At 41.9% G+C, this 23,485-nt stretch overlaps 2 protein-coding genes across 2 annotated transcripts in view; both read right to left on the reverse strand.

Moving 5' to 3' along the window:
• mpp2b (MAGUK p55 scaffold protein 2b) overlaps positions 1 to 6,798 on the reverse strand; it is a 30,503-nt gene extending 23,705 nt beyond the window's left edge. Inside the window, exon 1 of the mRNA XM_071537799.1 lies at positions 6,716 to 6,798. Within this exon, the coding sequence (XP_071393900.1) occupies positions 6,716 to 6,746 (31 nt within the window). The 5' untranslated portion in view covers positions 6,747 to 6,798. The remainder of the gene's footprint in view (positions 1 to 6,715) is intronic.
• An 11,618-nt stretch (positions 6,799 to 18,416) lies between these two features.
• pyyb (peptide YYb) lies at positions 18,417 to 20,915 on the reverse strand. Its single transcript, XM_071537796.1, has 2 exons — positions 20,728 to 20,915; positions 18,417 to 18,501 (listed from the first exon to the last, which is right to left on the reverse strand). The coding sequence occupies exons 1-2, from the start codon at positions 20,913 to 20,915 to the stop codon at positions 18,417 to 18,419; spliced, it is 273 nt and encodes a 90-aa protein (XP_071393897.1).
• Positions 20,916 to 23,485: the final 2,570 nt, after the last annotated feature.

Below are 23,485 nucleotides of genomic sequence, written 5' to 3' on the forward strand. Positions count from 1 at the left end.
CAGTACCAAAGTTACTTGCCTAGGCTTAACAACAACACTCAAAATGCTAACATGACTAGCTTGGCCAGGGTTCACCCAAAACTCTCACCACAATCTTTACACTTACACTTTTTTGTTTATATCGAAAGTCCTGCCTTAGGCAGCACTTCTCACCAATAGCTAACATCCCCCATTGTTACGAGAGTTTTTCTGCCTGGAAGTTTTATTCTTCGTTTTGTAGACACACAAATTAGTCGGACCTAATAATAAAAAGTTTGTTTTTCTTGTTTCGGCTTCAAGACCTGTTTCAAAACTTTTAAAATATAGGTAAAATATAGGACATATACAAAAGCCCTTGCATTGCAGGTTACCACAAAAAAAAACACAGGGATTTCGTAAGGGAGAGTCGACACTCTGGAAAATGGGCTTAACATTCACCATGGGCAGAACTGTCCTTTTAAAAGGACACTGAAAGACAGTCACAGCAAAGATCTGGTGGTGATTAATCAGGTTACTTTCATGGAATAAGGTCAAAGTTAAGCTTTTCAGTGTGCTGAGTGACTCCACAGTAATAAGAAGTGGTTTTCCCTTTGAAAAAACACAGACAGATTTCCGAGCAGTCATTCCCAATTCTGACCTTTTTCTTATATATTTTTGTCTTTTTGGCTCGTCCAAGAACTGCTTGGAGAAAAAGCCCTATTTCCCTGTCAATCAATTACAAGTGACAGGGAAGAGCATGTCGAGGATGACAATGACACTATTTCAAAATGCCCTAGTCACCTCTATATAATGAAAGACTCATTGGCTTTGACAGACATGTTATGAAATACTTTGAGGCTGCAGTTAGATTTGATTGTGTGCTCTGCTCTCCAGCAAAATATAATTACTATCAATCCCTTAGGTAGCGAAAGATGAATGTCCGAGACAGTGGTGGAGAATTATATTGGATCGGAGCATATTCCATAGTGGTGTGTACCAGAACTGATTAATCATTTATGATTGAAGTACGTGTTTAATTACGCTGTGTACTTGATTCTGTCCATCTTGATGCCCTTGCAGAGTACAATCAGTTTGAAGTATTTCATTCTCCGATTCAGGCGACATTGAGCATATACAATAAATCTATTACAAGGGAAAATGTGAATACTGGCCTTGTGTGAGTCTGTGCTGTAGCTCACGATAGTAAAGTCAACATTCTCCACAACACCGGAGAAGACAAGCTGGCTCGTCGTGACAGAAGTTTTCAAAACACTGTGTGAGCTTGTGTGGGCACAACAATTGTGTAATGCACTTGTGTGTGTGCCCTCTTCCAGATAAACAATAAAGTTCTTCTCATTTGCTTAGCATAATTATCTACTGTACCAAAACACTTTAAGTGATGAAAAAAAAAAAGATTCCACATGTACAACTGCAGTCTCAGACAGACAAGTTAGGATATAAAATAGCTGATACAAATTTAGTAGAGTCAAAATTTCAAGATAACGAGTTAATAACTAGAAGAGTAGTGTATTAGCCCAAGATAAATGCATACAGTAATTGTGATAAGACTTGATAGGCTTGTCCACTTAAATTCATCAACTTTAGGAAACTACATCAAAATGATGGGACTTCTACTAACCCCGGATACTGAAATGAGGCCATGTCAGGGATCATTTCCACGGTATCACAGTTGGATTGAGCAACATAATTTTGCATTTTTGAGTTCTACAAGTTCTGCAAAATTAAGGTACATATAGAAAATTGTCTTTTGGGAATGTATTGTAAACGTTTTTAATAAGAATCTAAAACAAGAGGCACTTGAGCTGCCCCAATGTCCCGCCATAATTACCATGATATATTATACATAACGAGTTATCCTAATGAGATCATTAATTAAGCTAATGAATGTATCAATTAGTGGATATTTCTGCGTCAACATACTTGTCTTCACATAACACATGGGCGGTAGTAATATGAACTCTGTATCTTAAAGCATTAAGGAGTTATAGTGGTTTCAAGAAAATCAGTTTTTCATCATTACTGTGCAAATTTATGCAGCGAGGTGCTCCAAAATCTAATCAGATCTTTTGCTCTATAGGGGGAGTCTGTGATGTCAGCATTAAGTTTAATATAATGTTATTGTGTTCATAAGAATGCATCTACACACACACACACACACACACACAGACAGACACACAGACGCCACCATGACAAGATAATGGGGCATAAAAAGAGAGTGAAGCCCACTAAATTAGAAAATAATGTTATCAAGTTAATTACCATGAAATAATCAATATGTCCTTTTTCATTATGATAAGCACATAAGAATTTGACGAACAAACATATCCTGAAACCCATTACATTCTGCTCAACTCAAACTATTAAACAGTGTGTGTGACCATCAGCTGACAGGGAACATTTCTAGGGGAACCACTGTGACCTCCCTGACCTCCTCTCTCCTGGGTGGCCAATCAGCAGGATGAGGGCCTTTAAAGCTGCCATTTAAGCCACCGCATCGCCATGGTGATGGTTGTTCCAAGCTGGCACGATTCAGGCGGGGATAGGATCGTCTCATTAGTCGGCTGAAGGTCACCAATGGAGACAACACTTGTGATATTTGGTGACATTTCGGAAAGTGGACAGCAGCTCCCCACTGCACCTCGCCCCGTGGCCGCAGAAAGTCTGGGCAGCGCATAATTTGAAAGTTTGGAGGAAGCAAAACAGAAACAAGTTCACGGACTCGACTTGGCAGCACGAAACGAGTATTTCGCCTCTACTGTACATCCATTTTTCATGCAGCAGTTAATGACTGACCAAACAGCGATCACCGGGATATGATATGGCTGAAATAATTGCCAGTGTCACCACATTATCGAAAACCCTCAGCCAGAACAAAATTAAATTGTCCCATACTCTTGAAACCAAGCTATTATCTTTGACAGCCTAATCCTACCAATACACTGTACTCAATGATCCATCATCTGTGTTTGAACACTGGTTCATTAGTCCAGTCAGCACACTGAATGTTCCACTGACACTGTGAGGGTACGGCAGGGAGGTGTGTGTGTGTGTGTAGAGTGTGTGTGTGTGTGTGTGTTCAGGGGGGGGGGGGGGGGTGAGAGAGTTATTTGAAGGTTGTGCGTCTGACACTTTCAACGTGCCGTCTCTGATCAGAACACTGTTGCATATGAATGACCCCCGACTTACTCTCTATGAATGTACAATGCACCAAAGGTCTCTCTCTCTCTCACACACACACACTTTCTACCCCTCTCTCTCTCTCTCTCTCTCTCTCTCACACACTTTCTACCCCTCTCTCTCTCTCTCTCTCTCTCTCTCTCACGCACACACACACACACACACCAGCTCCTAACTGGTAGACTGGATACAAACGACAGAACATGTGATTCATTATGGCTGTCACTGCCGTCTTGTCAAGCTCCATTACAGAGCAGGGGATATCTTGCAACATGGTATACAGTGTGGCGTGCAATAGACTCAGCAATGATGTAACCGGCTTCTAACCTTGATTGATTTAACATGACGCAATGGAATATTATTCCCCCTCTCGCCCTATTGGAAACTATTAGTATATTGTGTGCGTTCCCCTGGCGAGGCAAACCGCCAGTCATAGTACTCGATGGATGCAAATGATGGAAGCAAACAACACAAAGTACATGAATAGATATGGACACACACTCGGCACATATTACTGAAGTATGCAATCCCATGCAGTATTAATGAACTCCCATTAATTATGAATAGGATGTATGGCACTTCCCGCTACCACGCTGTGTGAGCAAATAGGATCAGTGCATTATCAATATAACATATACTGTACACACCGGCTTCTACAGAGGCTGCTCCACTCATAAAGACTTAATATCCCCTTGCAGTGTGTAAAGTGCTATTCCTCTACTACTACTCTACTTCTAATACTAAGTGGACAATATTTGCACGAAGAGGATTCTTATTGTGACAAAACAAAATGGTATATTTGTATGGCGAGTATAAGAATCCCTTAATGAATATTTAGGTGGTGCTGGGGCTGGTGCACCTTGCCCTCTCGTTACTTCAGTCCTGTCACTGTAGTCTGATGCCTCGAATTCCTGCACATCACATGCTGCCCCGGGTCTTCATCTGTCTCTGCTCATCTTCATCAGACTCTCACAGGAGATTTGAACCAGTGCATCAGGAGCAGGAGGAGCCGCGAAGCCAAAACACCGCGGTCACATCAACTAGCCCTCGATGTCAGCGTGTCCATTAGCGCACCGCCGCCTGCTCACCTGCATTTTAACATTAACTCAACCTCAGACTTGCTGCAGATTTATCTTTGCAGTCTAGCATTTCTTCCCTTGACAAAACACATAAGCAAAGAGCTTATCTCTCTTATAAAGCCTTCATCTCTGCTTCCCTCATTCATACCCAACAGGCAGGTGACCTGTGCTCTTACCTTCTCCCCCCAGCTTGATTTCCAGGCCCTCCAGGGAGTTGGCCGAGTCCTCCTCCTCCAAGGAGAGCCTTCCAAACAGGCTGCCAGCCATGGTGAGCAACACCCCACTACAACGCACACACAGCAACACACCCAATATCTGAGGCAGCCCGAGAGATCTTGCTCTCTCTCTCCCTCCCTCTCTATCCCTGTTCCTCCCTTTCTCTTTGTCAACTGGCTCCTTTCGCTTTCCTCCCTCTCCACCTGCTCTTGACGTGAGTGTGTATAAGCTACGCCTGACTGAGCGTCTTCCCCTCCACATGAATGAATTGGAGAAGAGAGAGGGTTGTGTGCATGAGCGAGAAGAAAGAGGGAGGGGGGGTTGGTGTAAGAGGGAGGGAAGTGTGATGCTTTCTTGGAGAGGAGGGAGAAAACAAGGCAGGGTGATTTTCCTCCAGCCTTCCCTCTGGGGGTTAATTGGGGGAAGGAGGAGCAGAGGGTTGGCGTGCAGGGAGGGAGTCGGTCAAAGAGGCGGTGCTGAGGGAGGAGAGGGAGGAGAGGGAGGGGCTGAGTGACGCTCCTCCATCGTCAGTGACATCACAGACAATTACACAGGTACAAACAGAGCGAGCCCGGCAGATGCAAGTGAAGGGCACTTATTGGGGGGTTTTCATTTTTGCATTTTGCTCACGAATCAAGGAAACATAAATCGGAGTTGCTTCATTGACAAGGATGTGAAATATCTCTTTGTTTCAAATCAAAATGGACTCTCTTCTAAATTGACTCTATCCCTGTGCAAAAATAGCCCTGCTGAAAATGCTGGTTTTTCAATAAAAGAGACATGAATTGGTTTGGAGAAACAATTTATTCCGTGTTACTAAAAATGCCAGTCATCCAGACTTAGCCCTCAGCTGGTATACAAATCAAGACTGACTGACAGCCCATTACAGAAAAATGAAACTGCATACACATTTTAACATCTCTGTAGAATTGGTTTCCACCCAACTGAACTCCCTCCCTCTCTCCGCCCGCTGACTGCTGAAATTTAGTACCACATATGATCAAACACTAAGCTTTGAGTTGTAGATTTAGCTCGCCGCTAACCAGCATACACTCCAAAATCCCTAAGACACTTGATTTCCCAAACCTCCTGCGCTTGCCCTTTAATCTTTCATGTCTCTGGATCAAATACCACAAGAATTGAGTTAAGTGGGATGATATGGAAACATGTACCATCAAAAGTTTAGAGGTAGGGGCGTCCTGGTGGGTCAGTGGGCTGAGGCGTGTACCAAGTAAATGAAATGTCCTGGTTTCAAATCCAGCCTCAGACCAGTGTTGCATGTCTTTCCTATCTCTTTAAACAATCTAATAAAGGGAAAAATGGCCAAAAATATCTTAAAAATGAATAAAAATGTTCTTCGCCCTCAAACTAGGAAATAAAGTTGTACTGTTGTTGCAATATCAGAATTTGGATTTAATACTAATGGTACTATACCAATACTAAGTTTAATATCTGAAAATTCAACTACCATGATACCACAGCAACAAGAGAAACCATCAAGTAATGTGTTATCACACTTGACTTGGACAGTTTTATAGCAGCGTTTGCACAGGGCTTTTGATACATCAGTTGGCTCCTTAGGTGGACTGATTGATACTGTTTCATATAGAACACATGGAACAGTAGACAGTATCTTGTCTCGTGTAGAAAGTATTGTATGTTCATAAAATTAAATTTTCAACTTATGCAACGGTATGGAAGTAATACTGAAATTTCAATTCTCATGACAACACTATGAAGTTCTCAATCCATTACAAAGAAAGCAGACTGTTGTAACCTTCTTCTTCAAAAGAACCTACAAAAAAGTTAAGTTGGACTATGAACTATGCCTGGAACTGGAAAGTTGCCCTCAGATCACCTAACCTTTCTGCTGTCCCGCCCCCCACCCTCCCATATCAATGAATATCGATCTATATTATCAGACTCACTGTTTATATATGTGTGCATGCATGTGCACGAGTGCTCCAGGCTTGTGCAGATTTGAGCGTGCACGTGTGCATCATCGGAGGGCGGTGGAGGATACAACAGCAAATCCTGCGAGGCATGACTGATCTCAGACTGGAGTTTTAGCGCTCCATTAGCCAGCTCATTAAGTCACATTAGAGCTCAGGAGACGAGATGCACGGCCTGAGTGTTGGAATACCCAAACACCATTCACTGTCTCTCGCCCTCTCCGTCTTCCCTCACTCTCTCTCTCTCTCATTCACACACACACACACACATACACACACAGAAAGAGACACACCCTCTGTCGTACCACTTACCAGAGTCGGAGCTGGCTGTTGCCACGGGCATTCCGGAAATTGGCTCCTCCCAGTATCCTCCACAAAACTTGTTAGGTCAACTGGAATGAAAGAGAGGGGAAAGAAAGAGAGGGGAGGGGCATGGAAAACACTAATGAAGTATTGATCGGAATTATGAATGCAGCCTCCCTCGGACATCAGACCACAGAGGCAGAATTCAGGGAGAAACTAGAAGAGAGGGAGGGTGAAAGGAAAGGAATAAAGGCAGGGAGAAGAGGGGGAAGCGTGAAAAACCAAGGAGCAAGAGAGGTATAAAATGGGGTACTTCAGAAAGGAATAGAAATCCTTGAAAATTTCAGGAGTCAGTGGATCTGGTACTTTATAGCTTGTTTTTTTTTGGCTGACACGTGCAGCTCATTCCCACTTCAGTCTAAACAAGCTCCCACACATGACCGATATCTAACTTTGTTAATACCTATTAATAGAAAAGACAGTTGCTTTGGTAACACCCCAACAGTTCACCTCTCATCTCCATAAGGAGTGCTATTAGCTACTGTGGGAGAGGTTGACTGAGTGAGTGAGTGAGTGAGTGGGCAGGCTGGCTAACATTAGCTAAGTGAGAATCTGTGTTGATTCTTACTGGTCCATTAACATCGGGCAGCAAGAACAGCATCACAGACAAGTTTTGGGAGACTCAGCATTCTCCTGACTTGAGATCCAAAAATTGCAGGGTGATGTGACATACACACAGAGAATAGCAATTAGGAAACGGGGTGGGGAGTGGTGGTGAGGGGGGGGTGGCAGGTAGGAGGAAAACAGAAACAGAGACTGAAGAAAATACAACAAAAGAGGCTGAGAAGGAAAACAGTCAGGTAGCAAGGTGCTGGCAGCGCGGAAACGTAAGGCGGGGAAGAGAGGGAGAGAGATCAAACAAAGAACAATAGTGAAGAAGAAAGAGAGCAGCTGATGAGGGAGAGAGTGTGGTATCCAAGGATGCTAATTCCTGGTTGCCATGGCAATATCCATCCATGGTGGGGCCAGTACAGTTGTAGCCAAAACGCATTAATGCCAGGCAGAGTCACCGTGTATCTAAACACTTGGGGGGGGTGTGTGTGTGTGTGTGTGTATGTGTGTGTGTGTGTATCTAAGCATATAAAATCTATTTCAGCTTCATCAATGTGTATGTGTGAATACAGTATGTGAGTGTCAGACACCCCTGGTCTGATTTTGATGAAACTTGGAGGGATGATGCATCTTCACACTGTGGTCTGGTGGTTTAGAAAAAACACTGATTGGCCTGATGGGGGCGCTATCATTAAAGATCGACACAAAGGCCATGTTTATTCGTCAAACAGCTGTAAATGCAGCTACTAGTGTGGCACTGAAGCACACAGTCTTAGACACCGAAGGGCCCGGAGCTTTGTACAACCCTGATCTATGCGGATCAGGTCCTTAATACCGCATACCAGTCCCCCGGCTTATCCACGGCATCCAGTGTTTGCACTGGGAAATGAGAGAGCTTGTTAAAAGCATGCAGGCAACACATGGCAGCTAAGAAGTCAAAGCCGATTGCGGCAGAGCCTTAGCCACGCTGGAGCTGGGCTGACACACCGGGGGGTTGGGGGGGCAGGGGGGGAGATCTGCTCTGCTCTCTCGCTACGTCATTTCATTCTCCCTTGTTCTTGTTCTTCTCTTACTGATGGAGTAAATCAAGAAAACCTGGATGCCTACTATGACTTCCAACAAGTAATCAAGCTCTCCAATCCAGGATTAGCTAGGTAGTATGTTTGTTATTAATAATAATTAGACTAATATTGAAGTTGAACAGAAAAATAGGTAAATAAGTGATCCTTAATTGTGGCTGTAATGGATATTTGTGTAATAACTCCTTTGCTGCAGACAAACACCCAGCAGGTGTGAAACTTGTGGGTCAGTTTCTGCAATAATATGTGCTGCATCTGAACTGTCTCGCTCTCTGACTGATTTCCCTCTGTCTCCATTAGTCACACTAACACACACACACACACACACACACACAGCTGGCCTCTTGTTTTAATTGGTTGACAGTGTGGAGATGATAGCAGGTCTGTGAATGTGATGTAATGGCAGCTGTGCTGTAGAGCTGCCTTCACCCTTCAACACAGAGAGAAAGATGGGAGACGGAGGCTCCGGCAACACAGGGCTGCTGTACGTGTGTGTGTGTGTGTGTGTGTGTGTGTGTGTGTGTGTGTGTGTGTGTGTGTGTTTACGTACATATTTCAGTGTACTACAGTTTAAGTGAGTGCAACAGCATGATAAGCTTAAATTTCTAGCTCAGCAAAATGTCATGCAACTGATATTAACGAGCGCAAAGGTCAATAGTACAACATTTCTGTGACTATAGAACATGCAATCATGGAAGAAAGAAGTGCAAGGAAATGAAATGGAAAAAGAAGACAAAGGCGAGAGATGGAAGGGATTTTTTTTTTTGGTTCAAATTGCTTTATCTCTGCTCTTGTTGCTTGTTGTGCTTAGAGAGTCTCCACCCCCCCACCCACACATGGAACCCATACAGTAAACCACTTCATCACCCAAACCTCTCTAAAAGCCAGGAAACCCCTGTAGTAGAAGTAGTGGGAAGTGTTTGTTTCCTTTTATGTAGAGCTGACATACATTAAGAGCATATTGTGAAAAACTGCAAATAAAGCTGAGTGGCCTGCATCCTGTTTTTTTTTTTTTAGCCATCTTTCAGCACATCTTGGCCTGCAGCAGTGACTTGTGTGTGGTGACCCAGGTGTTTGTATGCCAAGTATAAAGCGCCTTGAGCTGTTCCCACAGTGAAGCTGCACCAAAACCTGTAAACATGCTCTCACACACACACACACACACACACACACACACGCGCACACACACGCACACGCACACACCAACAACCAAACAAGTCTTAATCCACACATGCAGGCTGGCGTCAGGCCTAAAAATAACCCTGTGCTCCCACAGGTTCAGCTCCTCTCATTACTTTACCAGGGAAAACGGTCGTATCCAAGACAACCATGTGCAGCCCTTTCCTTTTTTTCCCCAGCGCTTTGCCATGGCAACAAGGAAAAATGCGTAAAATAATAATAAGTTGGAGGGGAATTGAGCTAAATTTGGCTATATTAAAAGGTTTGTAGTACACTTAAATACACAGTAGCTCTGTTTCCAAGCAACAGATTTGCTCAGTATGATATACTATAGTTGTGAATTAATTGAAAAAGCAGAGTATTGCATTACAACAACAGGCAGCCAAACTCACCAGCTGAAAACGTTGGCCTTGACAGCGATTTTAGAGCCTGATCTGAGGTGTACAATGAAAGCCTTTAATTAATGGCTGAGAAATCACTGCAGCAACGTCTCCTGTCCTGCTGCTTGATGAACCTCATTTCAGGCGGGTCGTGTTTCGCTCAAGTGGCCCGAGCGCAGCACTCGAATCAACTTCACAGCTGTGCCGGATCAGCTTCACAAATCCTGCAGAAGAGTTTTGCCAGGGAGTACTTCAATTAAATGGATTGAAGAACAAAACCAAGGACCAGATTTACAAAACCTACTTAGGAAGAAAAAAACGTCTTAAGTGCTATCTTTTATGTAACTTCAGTCTTCAGAAAATAAGTGAAGACGTTGATATTGCTTGCTAAAAAAGAACTTATGAATGATGGGATTCTTGAAAGTAAAGTTCTCAAATTTTTTCTTAAATTATTTCCTAATTTTAAGGAAACCTTCCACTTCTAAATTCATTCATTTAAACACACACTTTAGACAATTAAGTACCATAAACCTTCAATTAATAGCCCGGGCTTTTATTTGCTTCAAACACTGAACTCAACCGGCCTATATTTGGGACAGGCATCTATATGGGACAGGCCTTTAATTCCTTTCGCACAAAACTCTTGCTCAGCAAAGATGGGAAATACTATCAAATTGTTTATTTAAACCAGTATGAATATTACTTGTATAAAAATTAGGCTATCGAATAACATATCAATTACGAATCATTCATTTGATCTCGCTCCGAGAGAGAGAGAGAGAGAGAGAGAGAGAGAGAGAGAGAGAGAAGCGGTGGTCGAGCGAGCTAGAAAGTGAATGAAGAGAGGGAGTGGTGGTAGAATGAACCGTACCGGTACAGGTGAATCAGAGAAATAAAACGTTATTTTCTGATTGTTTCACAGCGGTTATGTTCTAAAGCATAGAGAGAGAGAGAGAGAGAGAGAGAGAGCCCCGTATCAAAATACCAGTAGCCTACCTTAGAAAGGATGAAAGCCGCCATGGCAACCAGTAAAAGGGCGGCGAGTAAAAGGGACTCGCCGTTTAATTGAATTTTTACGGTAGGTATATGAGAGTTTTACATACTAGTTTTACTTACTGTATCTCACATTTTAAGCTTAACATTTTATTGTAGGGCTGGACGATATGGTTGAAATCAATATCACGATAATCATAAGGATTTTTTTCGATATCGATATATATGACGATATGGCTTACATAAGCAAAATCACGTTAAATAATCAAATTAATGTTCATCATATTGAACCGAATGATAATGGTGTGATGTCAAACTAAACTGAAATTTTCAGATAATATTCCTACCATACTTCATTTTGTCTGAGTTTCTAAATAAAATTAGCTTGTTCTCATCAGTTCAGACAGCAGAATTGTGCGTCTCGATATCCCAAAATCACCATATCATCACAATATAACTCCACTGAAAGACGATAAACGATAATATTGAATTATCGTCCAGCCCTATTTTATTGTTAAGCTTAGCTAACTAGTTGTTAGCTTGCATCAGTTGATCCTGTTGGCAAGTGGACCATTGAAGTGTTTGATGCTGCGTTCATGTCATATCAGTCAGGAGTCAGGAATTGTGGAAGTGACCGATGTCGGCAATCCATTATCAGTTATATTCACACTAATACAATCAACTACGAAAAGTGACGATATCAGCTGTAGCTCATTTATGGTTGATTTTGAATTCATAAATATAAATGACTTGAACCAACGAGTCAAACATATAAAGAAAGCTCTCAAGCTGAAGCAACAAAAGCCTGTTCTGCTAAACAAGGAAGTGTGTGAGCCTCACTAACAAATTATCAAAAGTATTATTATAACTGAAATGTTGTGATAACTGTTAAATCACAGCTATTTAAAGGCGTGTAACTGCAGTGTGGGTGTTATTGTGTTGACAGAACATGTTTAAATCACTTTATGGGTTCCACTGTATTAAGTTGGCCCTGTGTGTGTATTGGAGAGCAGCTCTACTGGTGAACTGGAGGTACATAAAGCTCTACAGTGAAGTGAGGAAAGTCTGATCACAATCAATCATAATGATGGCAAAAACTAGGAAAATAAACCCCAGGTTGAAACTAATTATTGATGTGAATTATCCTTTAATAAAATATTGGGGAAATGCACTGAAGAGCCTTCTTAACAACTTCCTAAAATGTCTTCTTAGGGAACTTCTTGCGATCTGTCTTAAGAGCACTTTGTGAATCTGGCCCCAGGTGCCTTGAAACGAAGGCACTGATATGTTTCTGCCTCACTGTTGTCGAACTAACCTCCAAACTAAATTCCCTCCAAAACAAAATTAAAGCAATTCATTTGAACGCAGCCTTCTGGGCCACATCAAGGCCCACACCAAAACAGAGTGTGGAGGTCTTCTGAAGGAGGGGACGAATTCAAGAGCAGTTTGAACCCGATCTGTGCAGCACGGCAGAATGAATATAAAAAATAAAGCTGTGTCATACTCCCCTCATGCATATTGATACACACAAGGTGCTACTACCTGGCAGCCAGATGAGACAGCCTGCAAAAGAACATTTAAGGTCTCTTTCCCTGGTTCAGACCTAAAGGTTACAGTGAGACTTTATCTGAACTCGCCTTGAAAAACGGATTGTCAATGATTAACTGTCAACCAACAACCTGGGGACATCAGCCACCTCAGCCACCTGAGCTACACAGAGAGCCTCCAACTGCAGGAAATCAAGATTTTTCTAAGTTCAACAACAATCATCTTTATTACTGTGTTTACTTCTGTTTTTACTTTTTTCAATGCATACCTTTTTCTGTATTCTATACTATTACTAAAGAGCCAACTTTGTTAAAAAAAATGATTTTATATGGTATAAGATTTACCATCATCACTAGATTTCCCTTGAAAGCTAGACATATATTAATAAATCCTGATCAAGTTAGGGATGCTAGTCCTCTGCCTCCCTCAGCTGATGTGAATTATAATCAGTGTAATTAAAATTGAATGCAGTGTACATACCACCAAGAGGCTAAAGGACTCCGGCAGAGAGCTGTGAGCCACCCAGGGGAGCGTTCACCATCACCACCCCGCCTGTAATTCATTCAAGCTCCCCGCTCCCTTTGTCATATTTTCAGAGGGAGTCGGCATGACGGAATAAGCGGGATAAATGTAGCCGCTGCTTCAATGTCACCCAAATCTCTCTTGAGAGAAACTCCGGGGGCCAAGGCCAGAATATTACCCAGCCAATCCCCACCATTAGGGCCAGACTGATATATGGCTTTGCCAATGTTTCTGGCTAATATTGTGCTTTTATTAAATATCAGCAAGTCATTGTCGTCCACTGGCGGATACGAGGTTCCTCCCTCCTTCCCACCACAGCTAAATTAATAAAAAAACAGCCTGTAAAACCGGCAGTCAAATTTTCTTTGCCCATTTTTTTATTCATTTAATTGCTCAATAATGTTTTTGGTAAATTAATTCTTTCATTTCCCCTGCCATTGATTAGGTGCGGTGGGTCACGCTGCCTTAGGGAGCTGCTTACTCTAAAAGAATTTCATTAGTGTGGGTTTCAGTGGGGAGCTTTAGCGTCCCATGAAGGTCTAAATGCTGTTTCAGAGGCTTTTCCAGCCTGACGAGGATCAAATTCTGAGGGAAAACACTGAAAACTTGTCATTTTTTTGGCATGAAAATTGTCAAGTTTAAAGATATAATAGATAGATAAATATCGTCAAAAACAGCAGCTATCAGCACTTTCAATGCAAAGTATCGGTACCGTCATCGCCTTTCAAAAACTCACATCGTTCCAAACCTACACAGAGATAGAGGAGAGGGGCTGGAGCAGTCACTACGGTAACGGCCTGTGTATATATGCAGATTCCGTGTCGAAAGGGGATGAGGTGGCAGGTGTGTGAGTAAGTGGGCAAGTCATGTTTATGAATGAGACCACAGGGGCTGAGGGGGGAAAGATGCTGAGGCTATGTGCGCCACTGCCGATTAATCTCCATGTTGACTCGCCGTGGAAACAACAGTGGACGGGCCCGATACCTCTAGAGCCGCTCTCTCTCTCTGCCAACGACAGCCCATTACAATTCCTGTTTCACACAGTAATTAACTCAGTCCGCGGAGAAATCAGAGCAAAAAGAAGCTCTGAGTCCTTAGCAGAGTGCTACACACAGCCTGCCTTTCTCTCAAGCCTCACAACAGAAAGCTGTGGAGTAAAGCTGTAAAACTGAACAGTGTCACAGTCTTAGATCTTATTAAATGTATATCTGACATCAAAATACTGTGATCTCAAATGTCCTTTTCTGTAAATAAGATCTGGATCTTGAATTTGGGCCAGACGTCAGAGGATTAGTATTAATGTAATGTATGTAATAATGTGTCAAGTCTCACACATGCACTTGGTCACGTTGTCTACAGATCGATGCTGCCCAATTTGCGGTACTTTCATCCAATTTAATGTCTCATATACTACAAAATCTATTCATCTGCCTCCAAGAATGTGGAGTGAAGGGCACATTTCAAAGTCTAAAGACTCCTTACTTCAAGCGCAGTCCTTAAACCGTTAAAGGGGGCGGCTTAGGCAGGGTTTCTGTCAAGGTAGAACCAGGCCTGCTGATCGTTTAGCCAATTCCCAAAGCTGTCAAAAGCGGGAAAATTTATGTTAAAGCTCCCACTTCCAAAACAGAGACCAATAAGAAGGCTGAAGTTCCTTTAATCCCGGTAAAAAGCTCTCTGAAATGAGACCTAGCTGACTGCGGTTTGATGTGGAATCCACCGGTGGGATTTTCCAAGCTCTTATCTATAAGTGACTATAAAGTACGGGGGGGTTTTTTTGGAAGTAAATGCTTATCGTGATAAGAACTTTAATTTCAAAAGACTGCCTCAAAACAACATAATATCACTCCCTGGGCTATATCATAACCTTTGTGTAGCAGAGTAATCACCTCTTTTGCCTGAGAGAAATGATCAGAATGAACTAGATAAAACTCTATCTAGAGAATGCAGTCTTTGACAACTGTTGAAAATCCCCCAGAATTACCCTCTGAATAACATTTTCATTTACAGCTCCATTATTATTCATGGATGCGGTGTTGTCTAGGACATGATCTCGGAAAGAATCCTAATTTTTTCTGAACCAACAACATATTTCATTCAAATTATACGGACACAGTTGGCCTCAAATGTCTACTTGGAAATCACTTCTTTATGAGGTCTAAGGCTGTGCGTTATTACACAAATTTGCATTTAAACTGAAGTCATGATATTGTAATATATGACATGGAAACCTAATGCCTTATTAAAGGGAACCTGGCATTTTGAAAACTGCTCAAGGCCCTTCCATCCCTTTTCCAAGAAACCTCAGGAGCACCAAGAGCACCGTATGCATACTTCATCTGTAAACATCGCTCTGCAGCTATAGACTGCCTATCCAGTCACAAAAACCATCTCTATTACTATTGGAAATACAATATGTTCTTCTTGATGGTGGGGCTCTTTCAATATTCCCTCTAGTGCGATACAATATCCATAAGGTGTGACAGTCAGAACAGACAATATCATGGATGATTCAACAAAACTGACCAGAATATAGTCAGTATTGAGAGTATTAATCAAATTAAAAGCTTGTTTTCTTTAACTGAGACAATCGTTTAAACCACTTTTTTACAAAAAAGAGCAAAAATAAAGGTTCAAATGATGGATATTCAAGGATATCAACATCATTACAAGTCCAGGGGTCGTAATCGTATTTCTCTTTATCCAGCCTTGGTACAATTTTCAGGCGACAATATAGGAAAACCTTACAAAACATACTGATAACAGCCATTAAGTATGGCAACAACTGTGTGTCTTGTATAGATAAGATTGTAGGAAACAGAATGGGCTACAACTCTTTAAATGTATATCCTAAAAAGGCATTGGCTACACTACTTAAGACCATTTTGGATCATTTTCGTCCCTAAGTAATTGCATAAATCAATTTTCAACTTTAATCCTTCACTCTGTACAAAATTTGGCACATTTATTGATGGAATATAGTGGTTAAAAAAACTTTAATATCTTACACATTTCATTTGTCAGAAATGCTACTCAACATTAGGTAAAGGGTACGTCCTCTGTGTAATAAACGTTAGTCTAACCTGCATGTCAACAGCTCAGCAGCGTACCTGCCCTTCAATTGGTCCACACCACTGAAACATCTGTGCACGTCCCAAGAATGTGTGCGCATGCGCAATGGCAATGAACAGGTGCATGACGTCCATACAGTCCTTGTTATCAACATCACCATTTAAAATTCATTTCCAGCACCCAGATGAAGTATTCAGAAACCCAGAGTTACAAATGACTGATTCACGTTTCATCAGTCGTGCTTTACAAACAGCCGCTATGTAAGAGCAAAGCAGCCTAAAGACAATACTGAACAAAGTAATAACATATAATGACATGATGCCTATCTACCTGGATTTCATTAAGGCAGCAATAAGGTGCACGAGCGCACGGTTGAGGTCATTTGTGGCTCTCCGGCGTTAAGCCTGAACGTGCGTTAAAATTGGAAAAAGGGAAAGGATAAGACGCACGAGGTCGGACAATAAGTAGGTTTTAATGTCATTTACAGGAGTGATGGGGCTTAATTTCTTCAGGAGTTTAACAGGAGACATTCATATGAAATACAAAGAGGCTGCGTATAACAGAAGCCACCTGGCGACGTCGTACACGAGCTTTGGGAAAAGGCTCCTACATGAAAACGGCGGTGATGCTGCCCAGTAAAATACGTTTCCTCCTTGAAAATCTGCGAAAAGGTTGAAGAGCTCACCTGCCTGGTCACCTTTCCTCGGCCGTTTCTTCGATCCGAGACGCAGCCGGAGGTTGTTTTTTTTTTTGTCTCCACCGGTCGGTCGACTCGCAGTTTGTAGAGCCAAGAAGCAGGTCTTGTTTAATCTATGCAGGCACTTTCACAACACTAAAGCCTAGAGCAACCCACACAAACTGCTATCTTAAACTAGACCTTACCTCAATGATTCATGTGCACTTACAAACGGCGCCATTGATTAAAAGCCAATTAGGGCTGCTGTATACACACTAATCTCCCTCCTACAGGATGTCAAGGCAGGGTTTGTGATGACAGACACGTCGTGGTTTGGCAGATCTGTGTGAAGTTGTATCTACAGCCGTCGATATAAACCCGCACAAGAGAAGCAATAAGGTAGAGAAACTTGAAAATGTCCGTTTCCTAATGATAGAGCGTCATCTAGTGGCGGCAAGAGCACGTGCATTTGGCTTCATGGGGGGGCAGCACGAGGGAGGAAAGAATAAGACCTACCAAAGCATATATGTCTGTTCAATTCTTTATTCTAAAGTGATTGGTTTTGATACAAATTATTTACATTTTTGGCAAAAGAACAAACAGAAATATTGATAGTAAGCAGGAAAGAGAGAGAGAGAGAGAGGGAGGGAGGGAGAGAGAGAGAGAGAGAGGGAGGGAGAGAGAGAGAGAGAGAGGGAGGGAGGGAGGGAGAGAGAGAGAGAGAGAGATTGATTTGCATGCACATTAAATAATCAAATATGGAGAGCTACACAGTCCAGTGCAGGTTGTCTCTTGAGCATCTCAGTGTTTTATTGATGGTTGGTCGATCAGAGGATGGGGGGGGGGGGGTCCACACTGGAGTCAGTTACCACTGGTCACTATACTCCGAGCTGCAAAGAAAACAAAAAGCTTGATTAATAGACTGTCATATTTGTGACATCTTAATGTGCAGTCAATGCTGTGCAGGCTCTGACTCTGACAGATTACCAGCTCAAATGTCAGAGAATGCTGTGGTGAGATGACAAATAAACTGTGTAAGCCCACACTCAGATAAAATGTTAATCAATAGAGACTAATAGGGTGAGGATGAGCAACAGCAACAACAATGTTAGTCAGGCAATAGACACATTGATGATTAGACCTTTATATGATATTGTCCTTTTATTAATATGAGATATTCGCCAGTCACTGCTGTCACAGCTACAGAAAAACAGTAAGACCTGCAATGGCATTTTATTTTCTTTGCTCAGTTTATTTATTCATTTAATTTAAATTATATTCTTTGTAAATTAATTTCATTTAAAGGCCAAATGTATCCCAGAGTTCCCCCTGCCATTGAATAGATGCAGTGCGTCTCTTTGCCTTAAGGAGCTGCGAACGCACATAAAAATATTTAACTAGTCTGGTTTTTCACTGGAGAGTTTTAGTGTCCCACGATGGTCTAAATGCTGTTTCAGAGGCTTTTCCACCCTCAAAAGAATAGAATTCTGTGTGTAATGCTGAACAGTTTTTGGCATGAAAATAGTTGACTTTAAAGATATTGGATATCGGCACAAAATATCAGCAACTTCAGCCTGAAAACATCAGTATTGGTCCTTCAAAAACCCATATGGATCGACCCCCAGACATATCAATGTCATCTCCAGCTCCTCTCACCGTGGTTCAGTGTCCTGGTCTGAATCGGCCCCAAACAGCAGCCAGGCCACCGCCTGCTCCGGGGTCGACCTCTTCCCATACCTGCACAACATCAGAACACCAGTATGTAATGGCAGAAAACCAAACATTATCTGTAGATGGCATTTCATGTATGAGACCCCTCCCAGTCTTTTCTTAGTCAGCACTTCTACAATCATGTCATGTCACCCTCTGTTGCTCTGAGGCGGCACCACCAGCTCGCTATGAATTTCAACTATAGGACATTTATTTTATTTTATTTTGTCATTTATTTGTCAGGGATTATACAAATTTACATTGTTATGTTACATGGCATACAGGGTTTCTAAGCTAATTTCCAACCCTTACCCCTGGTTCAAGCATCTTTTTCAAGAGTCATCAAGCTGTGAACAAGGCAACTGAGCTGTGTACACCCTATTGAGTCTTTATCAATAATGTTTCTCTGTTCAATCTCTGTAGAGTCCAATCACATATCAACTGAGCAATTATCTCACAGAAAAGAGGGATTTTCAGTCCAGTGCCCAGCAAGGCAAGTATAATCGGCTCCTCCAAGTTTCTCTTTTAAACTCTCTTTACTGAAATCGATGCCTGGCCATTGAAGAGTGAGCCTGGCTTTGTGTGAGGCGTGAAGGGGCTGAACTCTGTGGCACTGAGCCCATGTAGTGCAGCGACAGATCCAGCCCCTTTAATGATAGTCCAGGAGGGTTAATGTGAGACTAAATTCAGCTGCCACCACCAAACTGCACACCTACTTGTTTCTCCACTGGAACAACAGAATGCATTTATTGTGTTCTTACATGCATGTACGTAGGCAAATGTGCCACGTATTAATTAAATAAAGAAACCTTACAATATCATGGGATAATAGTGTTTTCATCTGATCCAGAGTTACTGCTGTTAATATGTGCAGTATATACAGTACATAGATCTCTGGTTCTGCACTACACTTCATTATACAGTAGCCTACCTTGCTATCAAGAGTATGTTCTGCAGGGTTGGGTAGATTTCTTCACAAATATATTCCATTACAGTTACTAGTTACTTCATCAAAACGGTAATCAGTAACATAATCCAAGGGATTGCCCAAACTCAGTCATGTATCCTGATTAGAGGTACAACGGTACCAGTACAGTTAAGAAAAAGTGAAAAATTATAATATTCAGTAGATTTATTTCAGGTTTGCATACAAACTAGTTTTATAAAGACATAGACATAGAACAACTGCTATTTATTTTCTCACTTTAACTTCAAGTATTCCTAGAAGTAATCCTCAATTTTTTCACAAGTCTCTGTAATAAGAATACATTATGTTTTTAGTTAACGTAATGGAATACAGTTCGATTTTTTGGTTGGAAACAAAGGGAAATTATTAGGATTATTGCCTACAACTAGTCAGAAAAACAGAGAGCCATGTTTGTCTGGTGTTCCAGCTTGCCTCTATCAGGGCAACACAGTCTGGGGTCACAAGGGAACCATTACAGGCTTCTCTCTGGTCTGAACTTTATCCTTCAGCTTGAGGAAAACCAGGCTCCTCTCCTCAGCCTCATTATTTCTCATAATAAGCTCAACAATGCATGGTAACGTAAGAATAATGACCTAAGCGCGCTTCCTGGCTTGCCAAACAACAAGTGAACTCTTGACCAGCATCTGAAAAGTTGGACTTCTTTGCAAGGTGGCAGCTGGCCTCCTGGTCAGTGAGGCTCCATACACCATGAGGCCAGAGCTGCCCGAGTGCCCTTGAGCCAGGCATTTAATCCCTACCTGATCCAGGGTGCAGCACTACAGCTGGCAGACCCTGCACCCCAACTAGAGGGTGGCAAGATGATTTCAATAAAGAATATCAAAATAAAATAAAACTTTAGAAGACCTGGATTCGGTCCGAGCTTGAAAATGTCCGTCATGATGCCGAATTGTGGCTGTAATCAGCGTAAAATTCACATACACAGCACATTTCCCAGTGATTGTAAGTGTTGATTTTTCAGTGACAATTATTTGGAGTTGATTGGAGAGTTGTTTGTCCACTCATAGAGCTGATATGGCTCTGGAGCAGCTGTTCAAAACTATCCAAAAGTGTTAAATTAACTGTAGACTTATTTGCATATTGTAGACTTATTTGAACTCTGGCATAATGTTGATTTCTAACACTGAAGATTTATAGGGTGGTTTGTTTTATTTTATTTTTTTAAACCGTCCAAGTCTGGAAAATGAGCTGAAATCCTGTTGAATTTGGCTTTATTATGGTAAACCTTATCACCTTATAACAGCTCATTTTAAACTGAATTGACTCACCTCTGTCTAGTGATGAGGTTGACATAATGCCTGAGAGCTGTGTGGTATTTGGCCCATTCCTCCGGTGGCGCGTTGTTCCCCGGGCTCTCCGGTTTGGGAGGGTAGGCGTCCGCAAAGCTGTTCAAACACACCAGCAGGCAAACGGCGAGCGCTGCAAGCATCATCCACGGTCTCAGCGTGACGGCCATCTGGGGAGGAGGAGGAGAAGAAGAAGAAGAAATGCTACTCTATGATGTTCTTGTTCTTCTGAACCTAAAAAAAAAAAAAGTTTAGCAACCTAAGAAAACTGTTGCATTCACTTCTATGGTGTCAAAATGTAAAGATGTTTTTTCTTTTGTTTGTTGTTCTGTTTTGATGAGCAGATTCAGTCTTATTTCATAGGACTGTCTTAGAGTAAAATGTGCTGTTCAAAATCCTGCTGTATGAGAAAAAAAAAAGACATTCATGAATTCCATGCAAAAATCTAAGATGCGTTTAAACATGCAAGATGCAACAAAATACCAACAAAAAGTAGGATAACTTACTTTTTTGTTGTTGGCTCCTGAAGTATTCACCTCGGTAGTCCCTGTGTTGCTCTTCTCCTCTCGTTGCACAGGGTTATATAGTGTGGGATGGATACCTGATGCGCACTGTAACAGCTAACCACACCCCTCGCTTTCTCCTCCAACAACTCTCAGTAAAGGGTCACTTATCTCTGCTCCAGCTGGTGGCCACAGATACTGACGATTCAGGCCTGAGCGCCGTTATATTGCCTTAAATGTTTGACTTTGTCTGAAGCTGATGGTTTAATGATAAAGTTTATTTCGTGACGGCAGCCCGCGCCTGCACGTCTGCACGTCATTCCGAGCGGTGCTCATCAATCATGATAACGCAATTATCTGATAAAGACAATAAAATACGGATTTGTCTCAGTCTTTCAATTATAAGGTTTGGAATTAGTCATTAACGGGTTATTGATGAGTTAACTCAAGTTAGTCTCAAACTAAGTTTTAAGGTGTTAAACGTTGGTTTGGCCCTCTGGTAGTGCGGTAACCTGCGGGATTTCCCTTTCAGCACCACGAACAGCGCCTGTGTTGTGCAGCTGACCTGAGGTAGCAATAAAGCAGACCCCACTATGTTTTACGAGGGTAAATGGTAGGTTAAAGGCAGAGTTAAGTTCGGCCCAGGTTTCAGACAAGCCTCAAGTCAAGACTTGTAAATGAGCCCCTAAAGTTTACTGGCTCATTCATCTTCTGCCTGGCCCTGTCAACGGGCCAATCACCAGCACTAAGGATCTGATCTAACCAACCTAGGCAGAAACCTGGTGATGTTGCAGGTTAGACTGGTGAGTGAGAGTGAGTAGCCTATGTAACTGGTTTATCCAACGGGCAGTTACTATCATCTGGGTCACCAATAGGGGTACTGGCTACCCAGAGCCCCAAACTGACGGAGGGGCCCCAAAGTGGAATAAAATGGCTTTTTTTTGGGCTTGTGTATATTTGTAAATATTTTTATTTTTAGACTTTTATTTCACTCTGCCGTGGTGTTGAAACAGGGTTAGGTTGAAATTTACAAAACTGCAAAGAAATAAAACTTTCTCAAACATATGATACAGCAACTGTGTTATCCGAGACAAACAGGAACAATCAGGAATATTGGTTTGGTTTTTCCTGTGCAGACTAAAACGAAAGGGGAGTAGGTTACTGGTGAAAGTTCTGACAGTTGATTAGTTCCAGTTACTAGTCACCAATGTAATTTTACCAACGAACAGGTTTTGGATTTCTACAGTATTACAATATGAGTAATAATTATGATTAAAATATGTTAATTCACCTAGAAACTTGTCTCTGCAGGAGCACTTCTGAAATACATTGGAGGACCAGCCTCACCACAGACCTCTCTGCTTGTCAGGGGACACCAGGTCCATCATCATCTTCCTCAGCAGACCCACAAACACCAGATGCAAGTACCTCTTGTCTGATTGGTGAAATTATTTTGCATAATATAGGCTATATATTATTGGATTGTCATTTGTCATTTGCACTTTTATCCTGATGCTAGTGTAATTTTATAGTACTTAATTTTATGTGTGTTCTTGCTCATAAGTTTATAATTTATTCAAAGCAAAAAAAATCATTTTATTTGTTCAGTATTTACAATTTGCATGTTTGTTTTGATTTTGATGTCTTAACAATGAAACTAAGTTCCTGAAATTAAAATACGTTTTTTCGGTCTGATTTATATGCATATGGAATTTGTGTCAATGCAGATTTGATGTGTATTCATGAGTGCTTGAAATAGCGGAGGGGCCCCCAAACAAGATTTTGCATAGGGCCCCCAACAAGCTAGAAACGGTCCTGGGTGTGTTTGAGTTGTGGATGGGTAGACACAGATGTTTATCACAGCTGGAATAAGTGTGGTGTGGTGACAAGAGGAAAGTGGAGGGGGATCCAGAACACTTCCAGAAGGATACAAGTAAAGTCTGATGTACCAGAACCTCCCCCACCCACTCTCAAAGCTATACTCACCTACACTACACATGCATTGCACTGACAATGCAGCTACACCTAAGTTTACACTAAACTCACCACTTCTCTTCCTCAGCATCAGGCTAATACAACAGCTAACCTTTCTAGCCTGAAACGGCTGACTCAGCAGTTCAGAAACCACACTGTACCAACAATCAGAGAATAACGGGGCAATTGACCGTTCAGACTTAAAATGGCCTGCGCAGCACTTCAGAAACCACACTGTATCAACAGTCAGAGGGCGATGGGAT

Source organism: Centroberyx affinis, unplaced genomic scaffold, assembly GCF_046629955.1.
Source record: "Centroberyx affinis isolate AG114_WGS23_722 - 3 ecotype Tasmania unplaced genomic scaffold, CSIRO-AGI_Caff_v1 ptg003127l_1, whole genome shotgun sequence".
Taxonomy (NCBI): Eukaryota; Metazoa; Chordata; class Actinopteri; order Beryciformes; family Berycidae; genus Centroberyx; species Centroberyx affinis.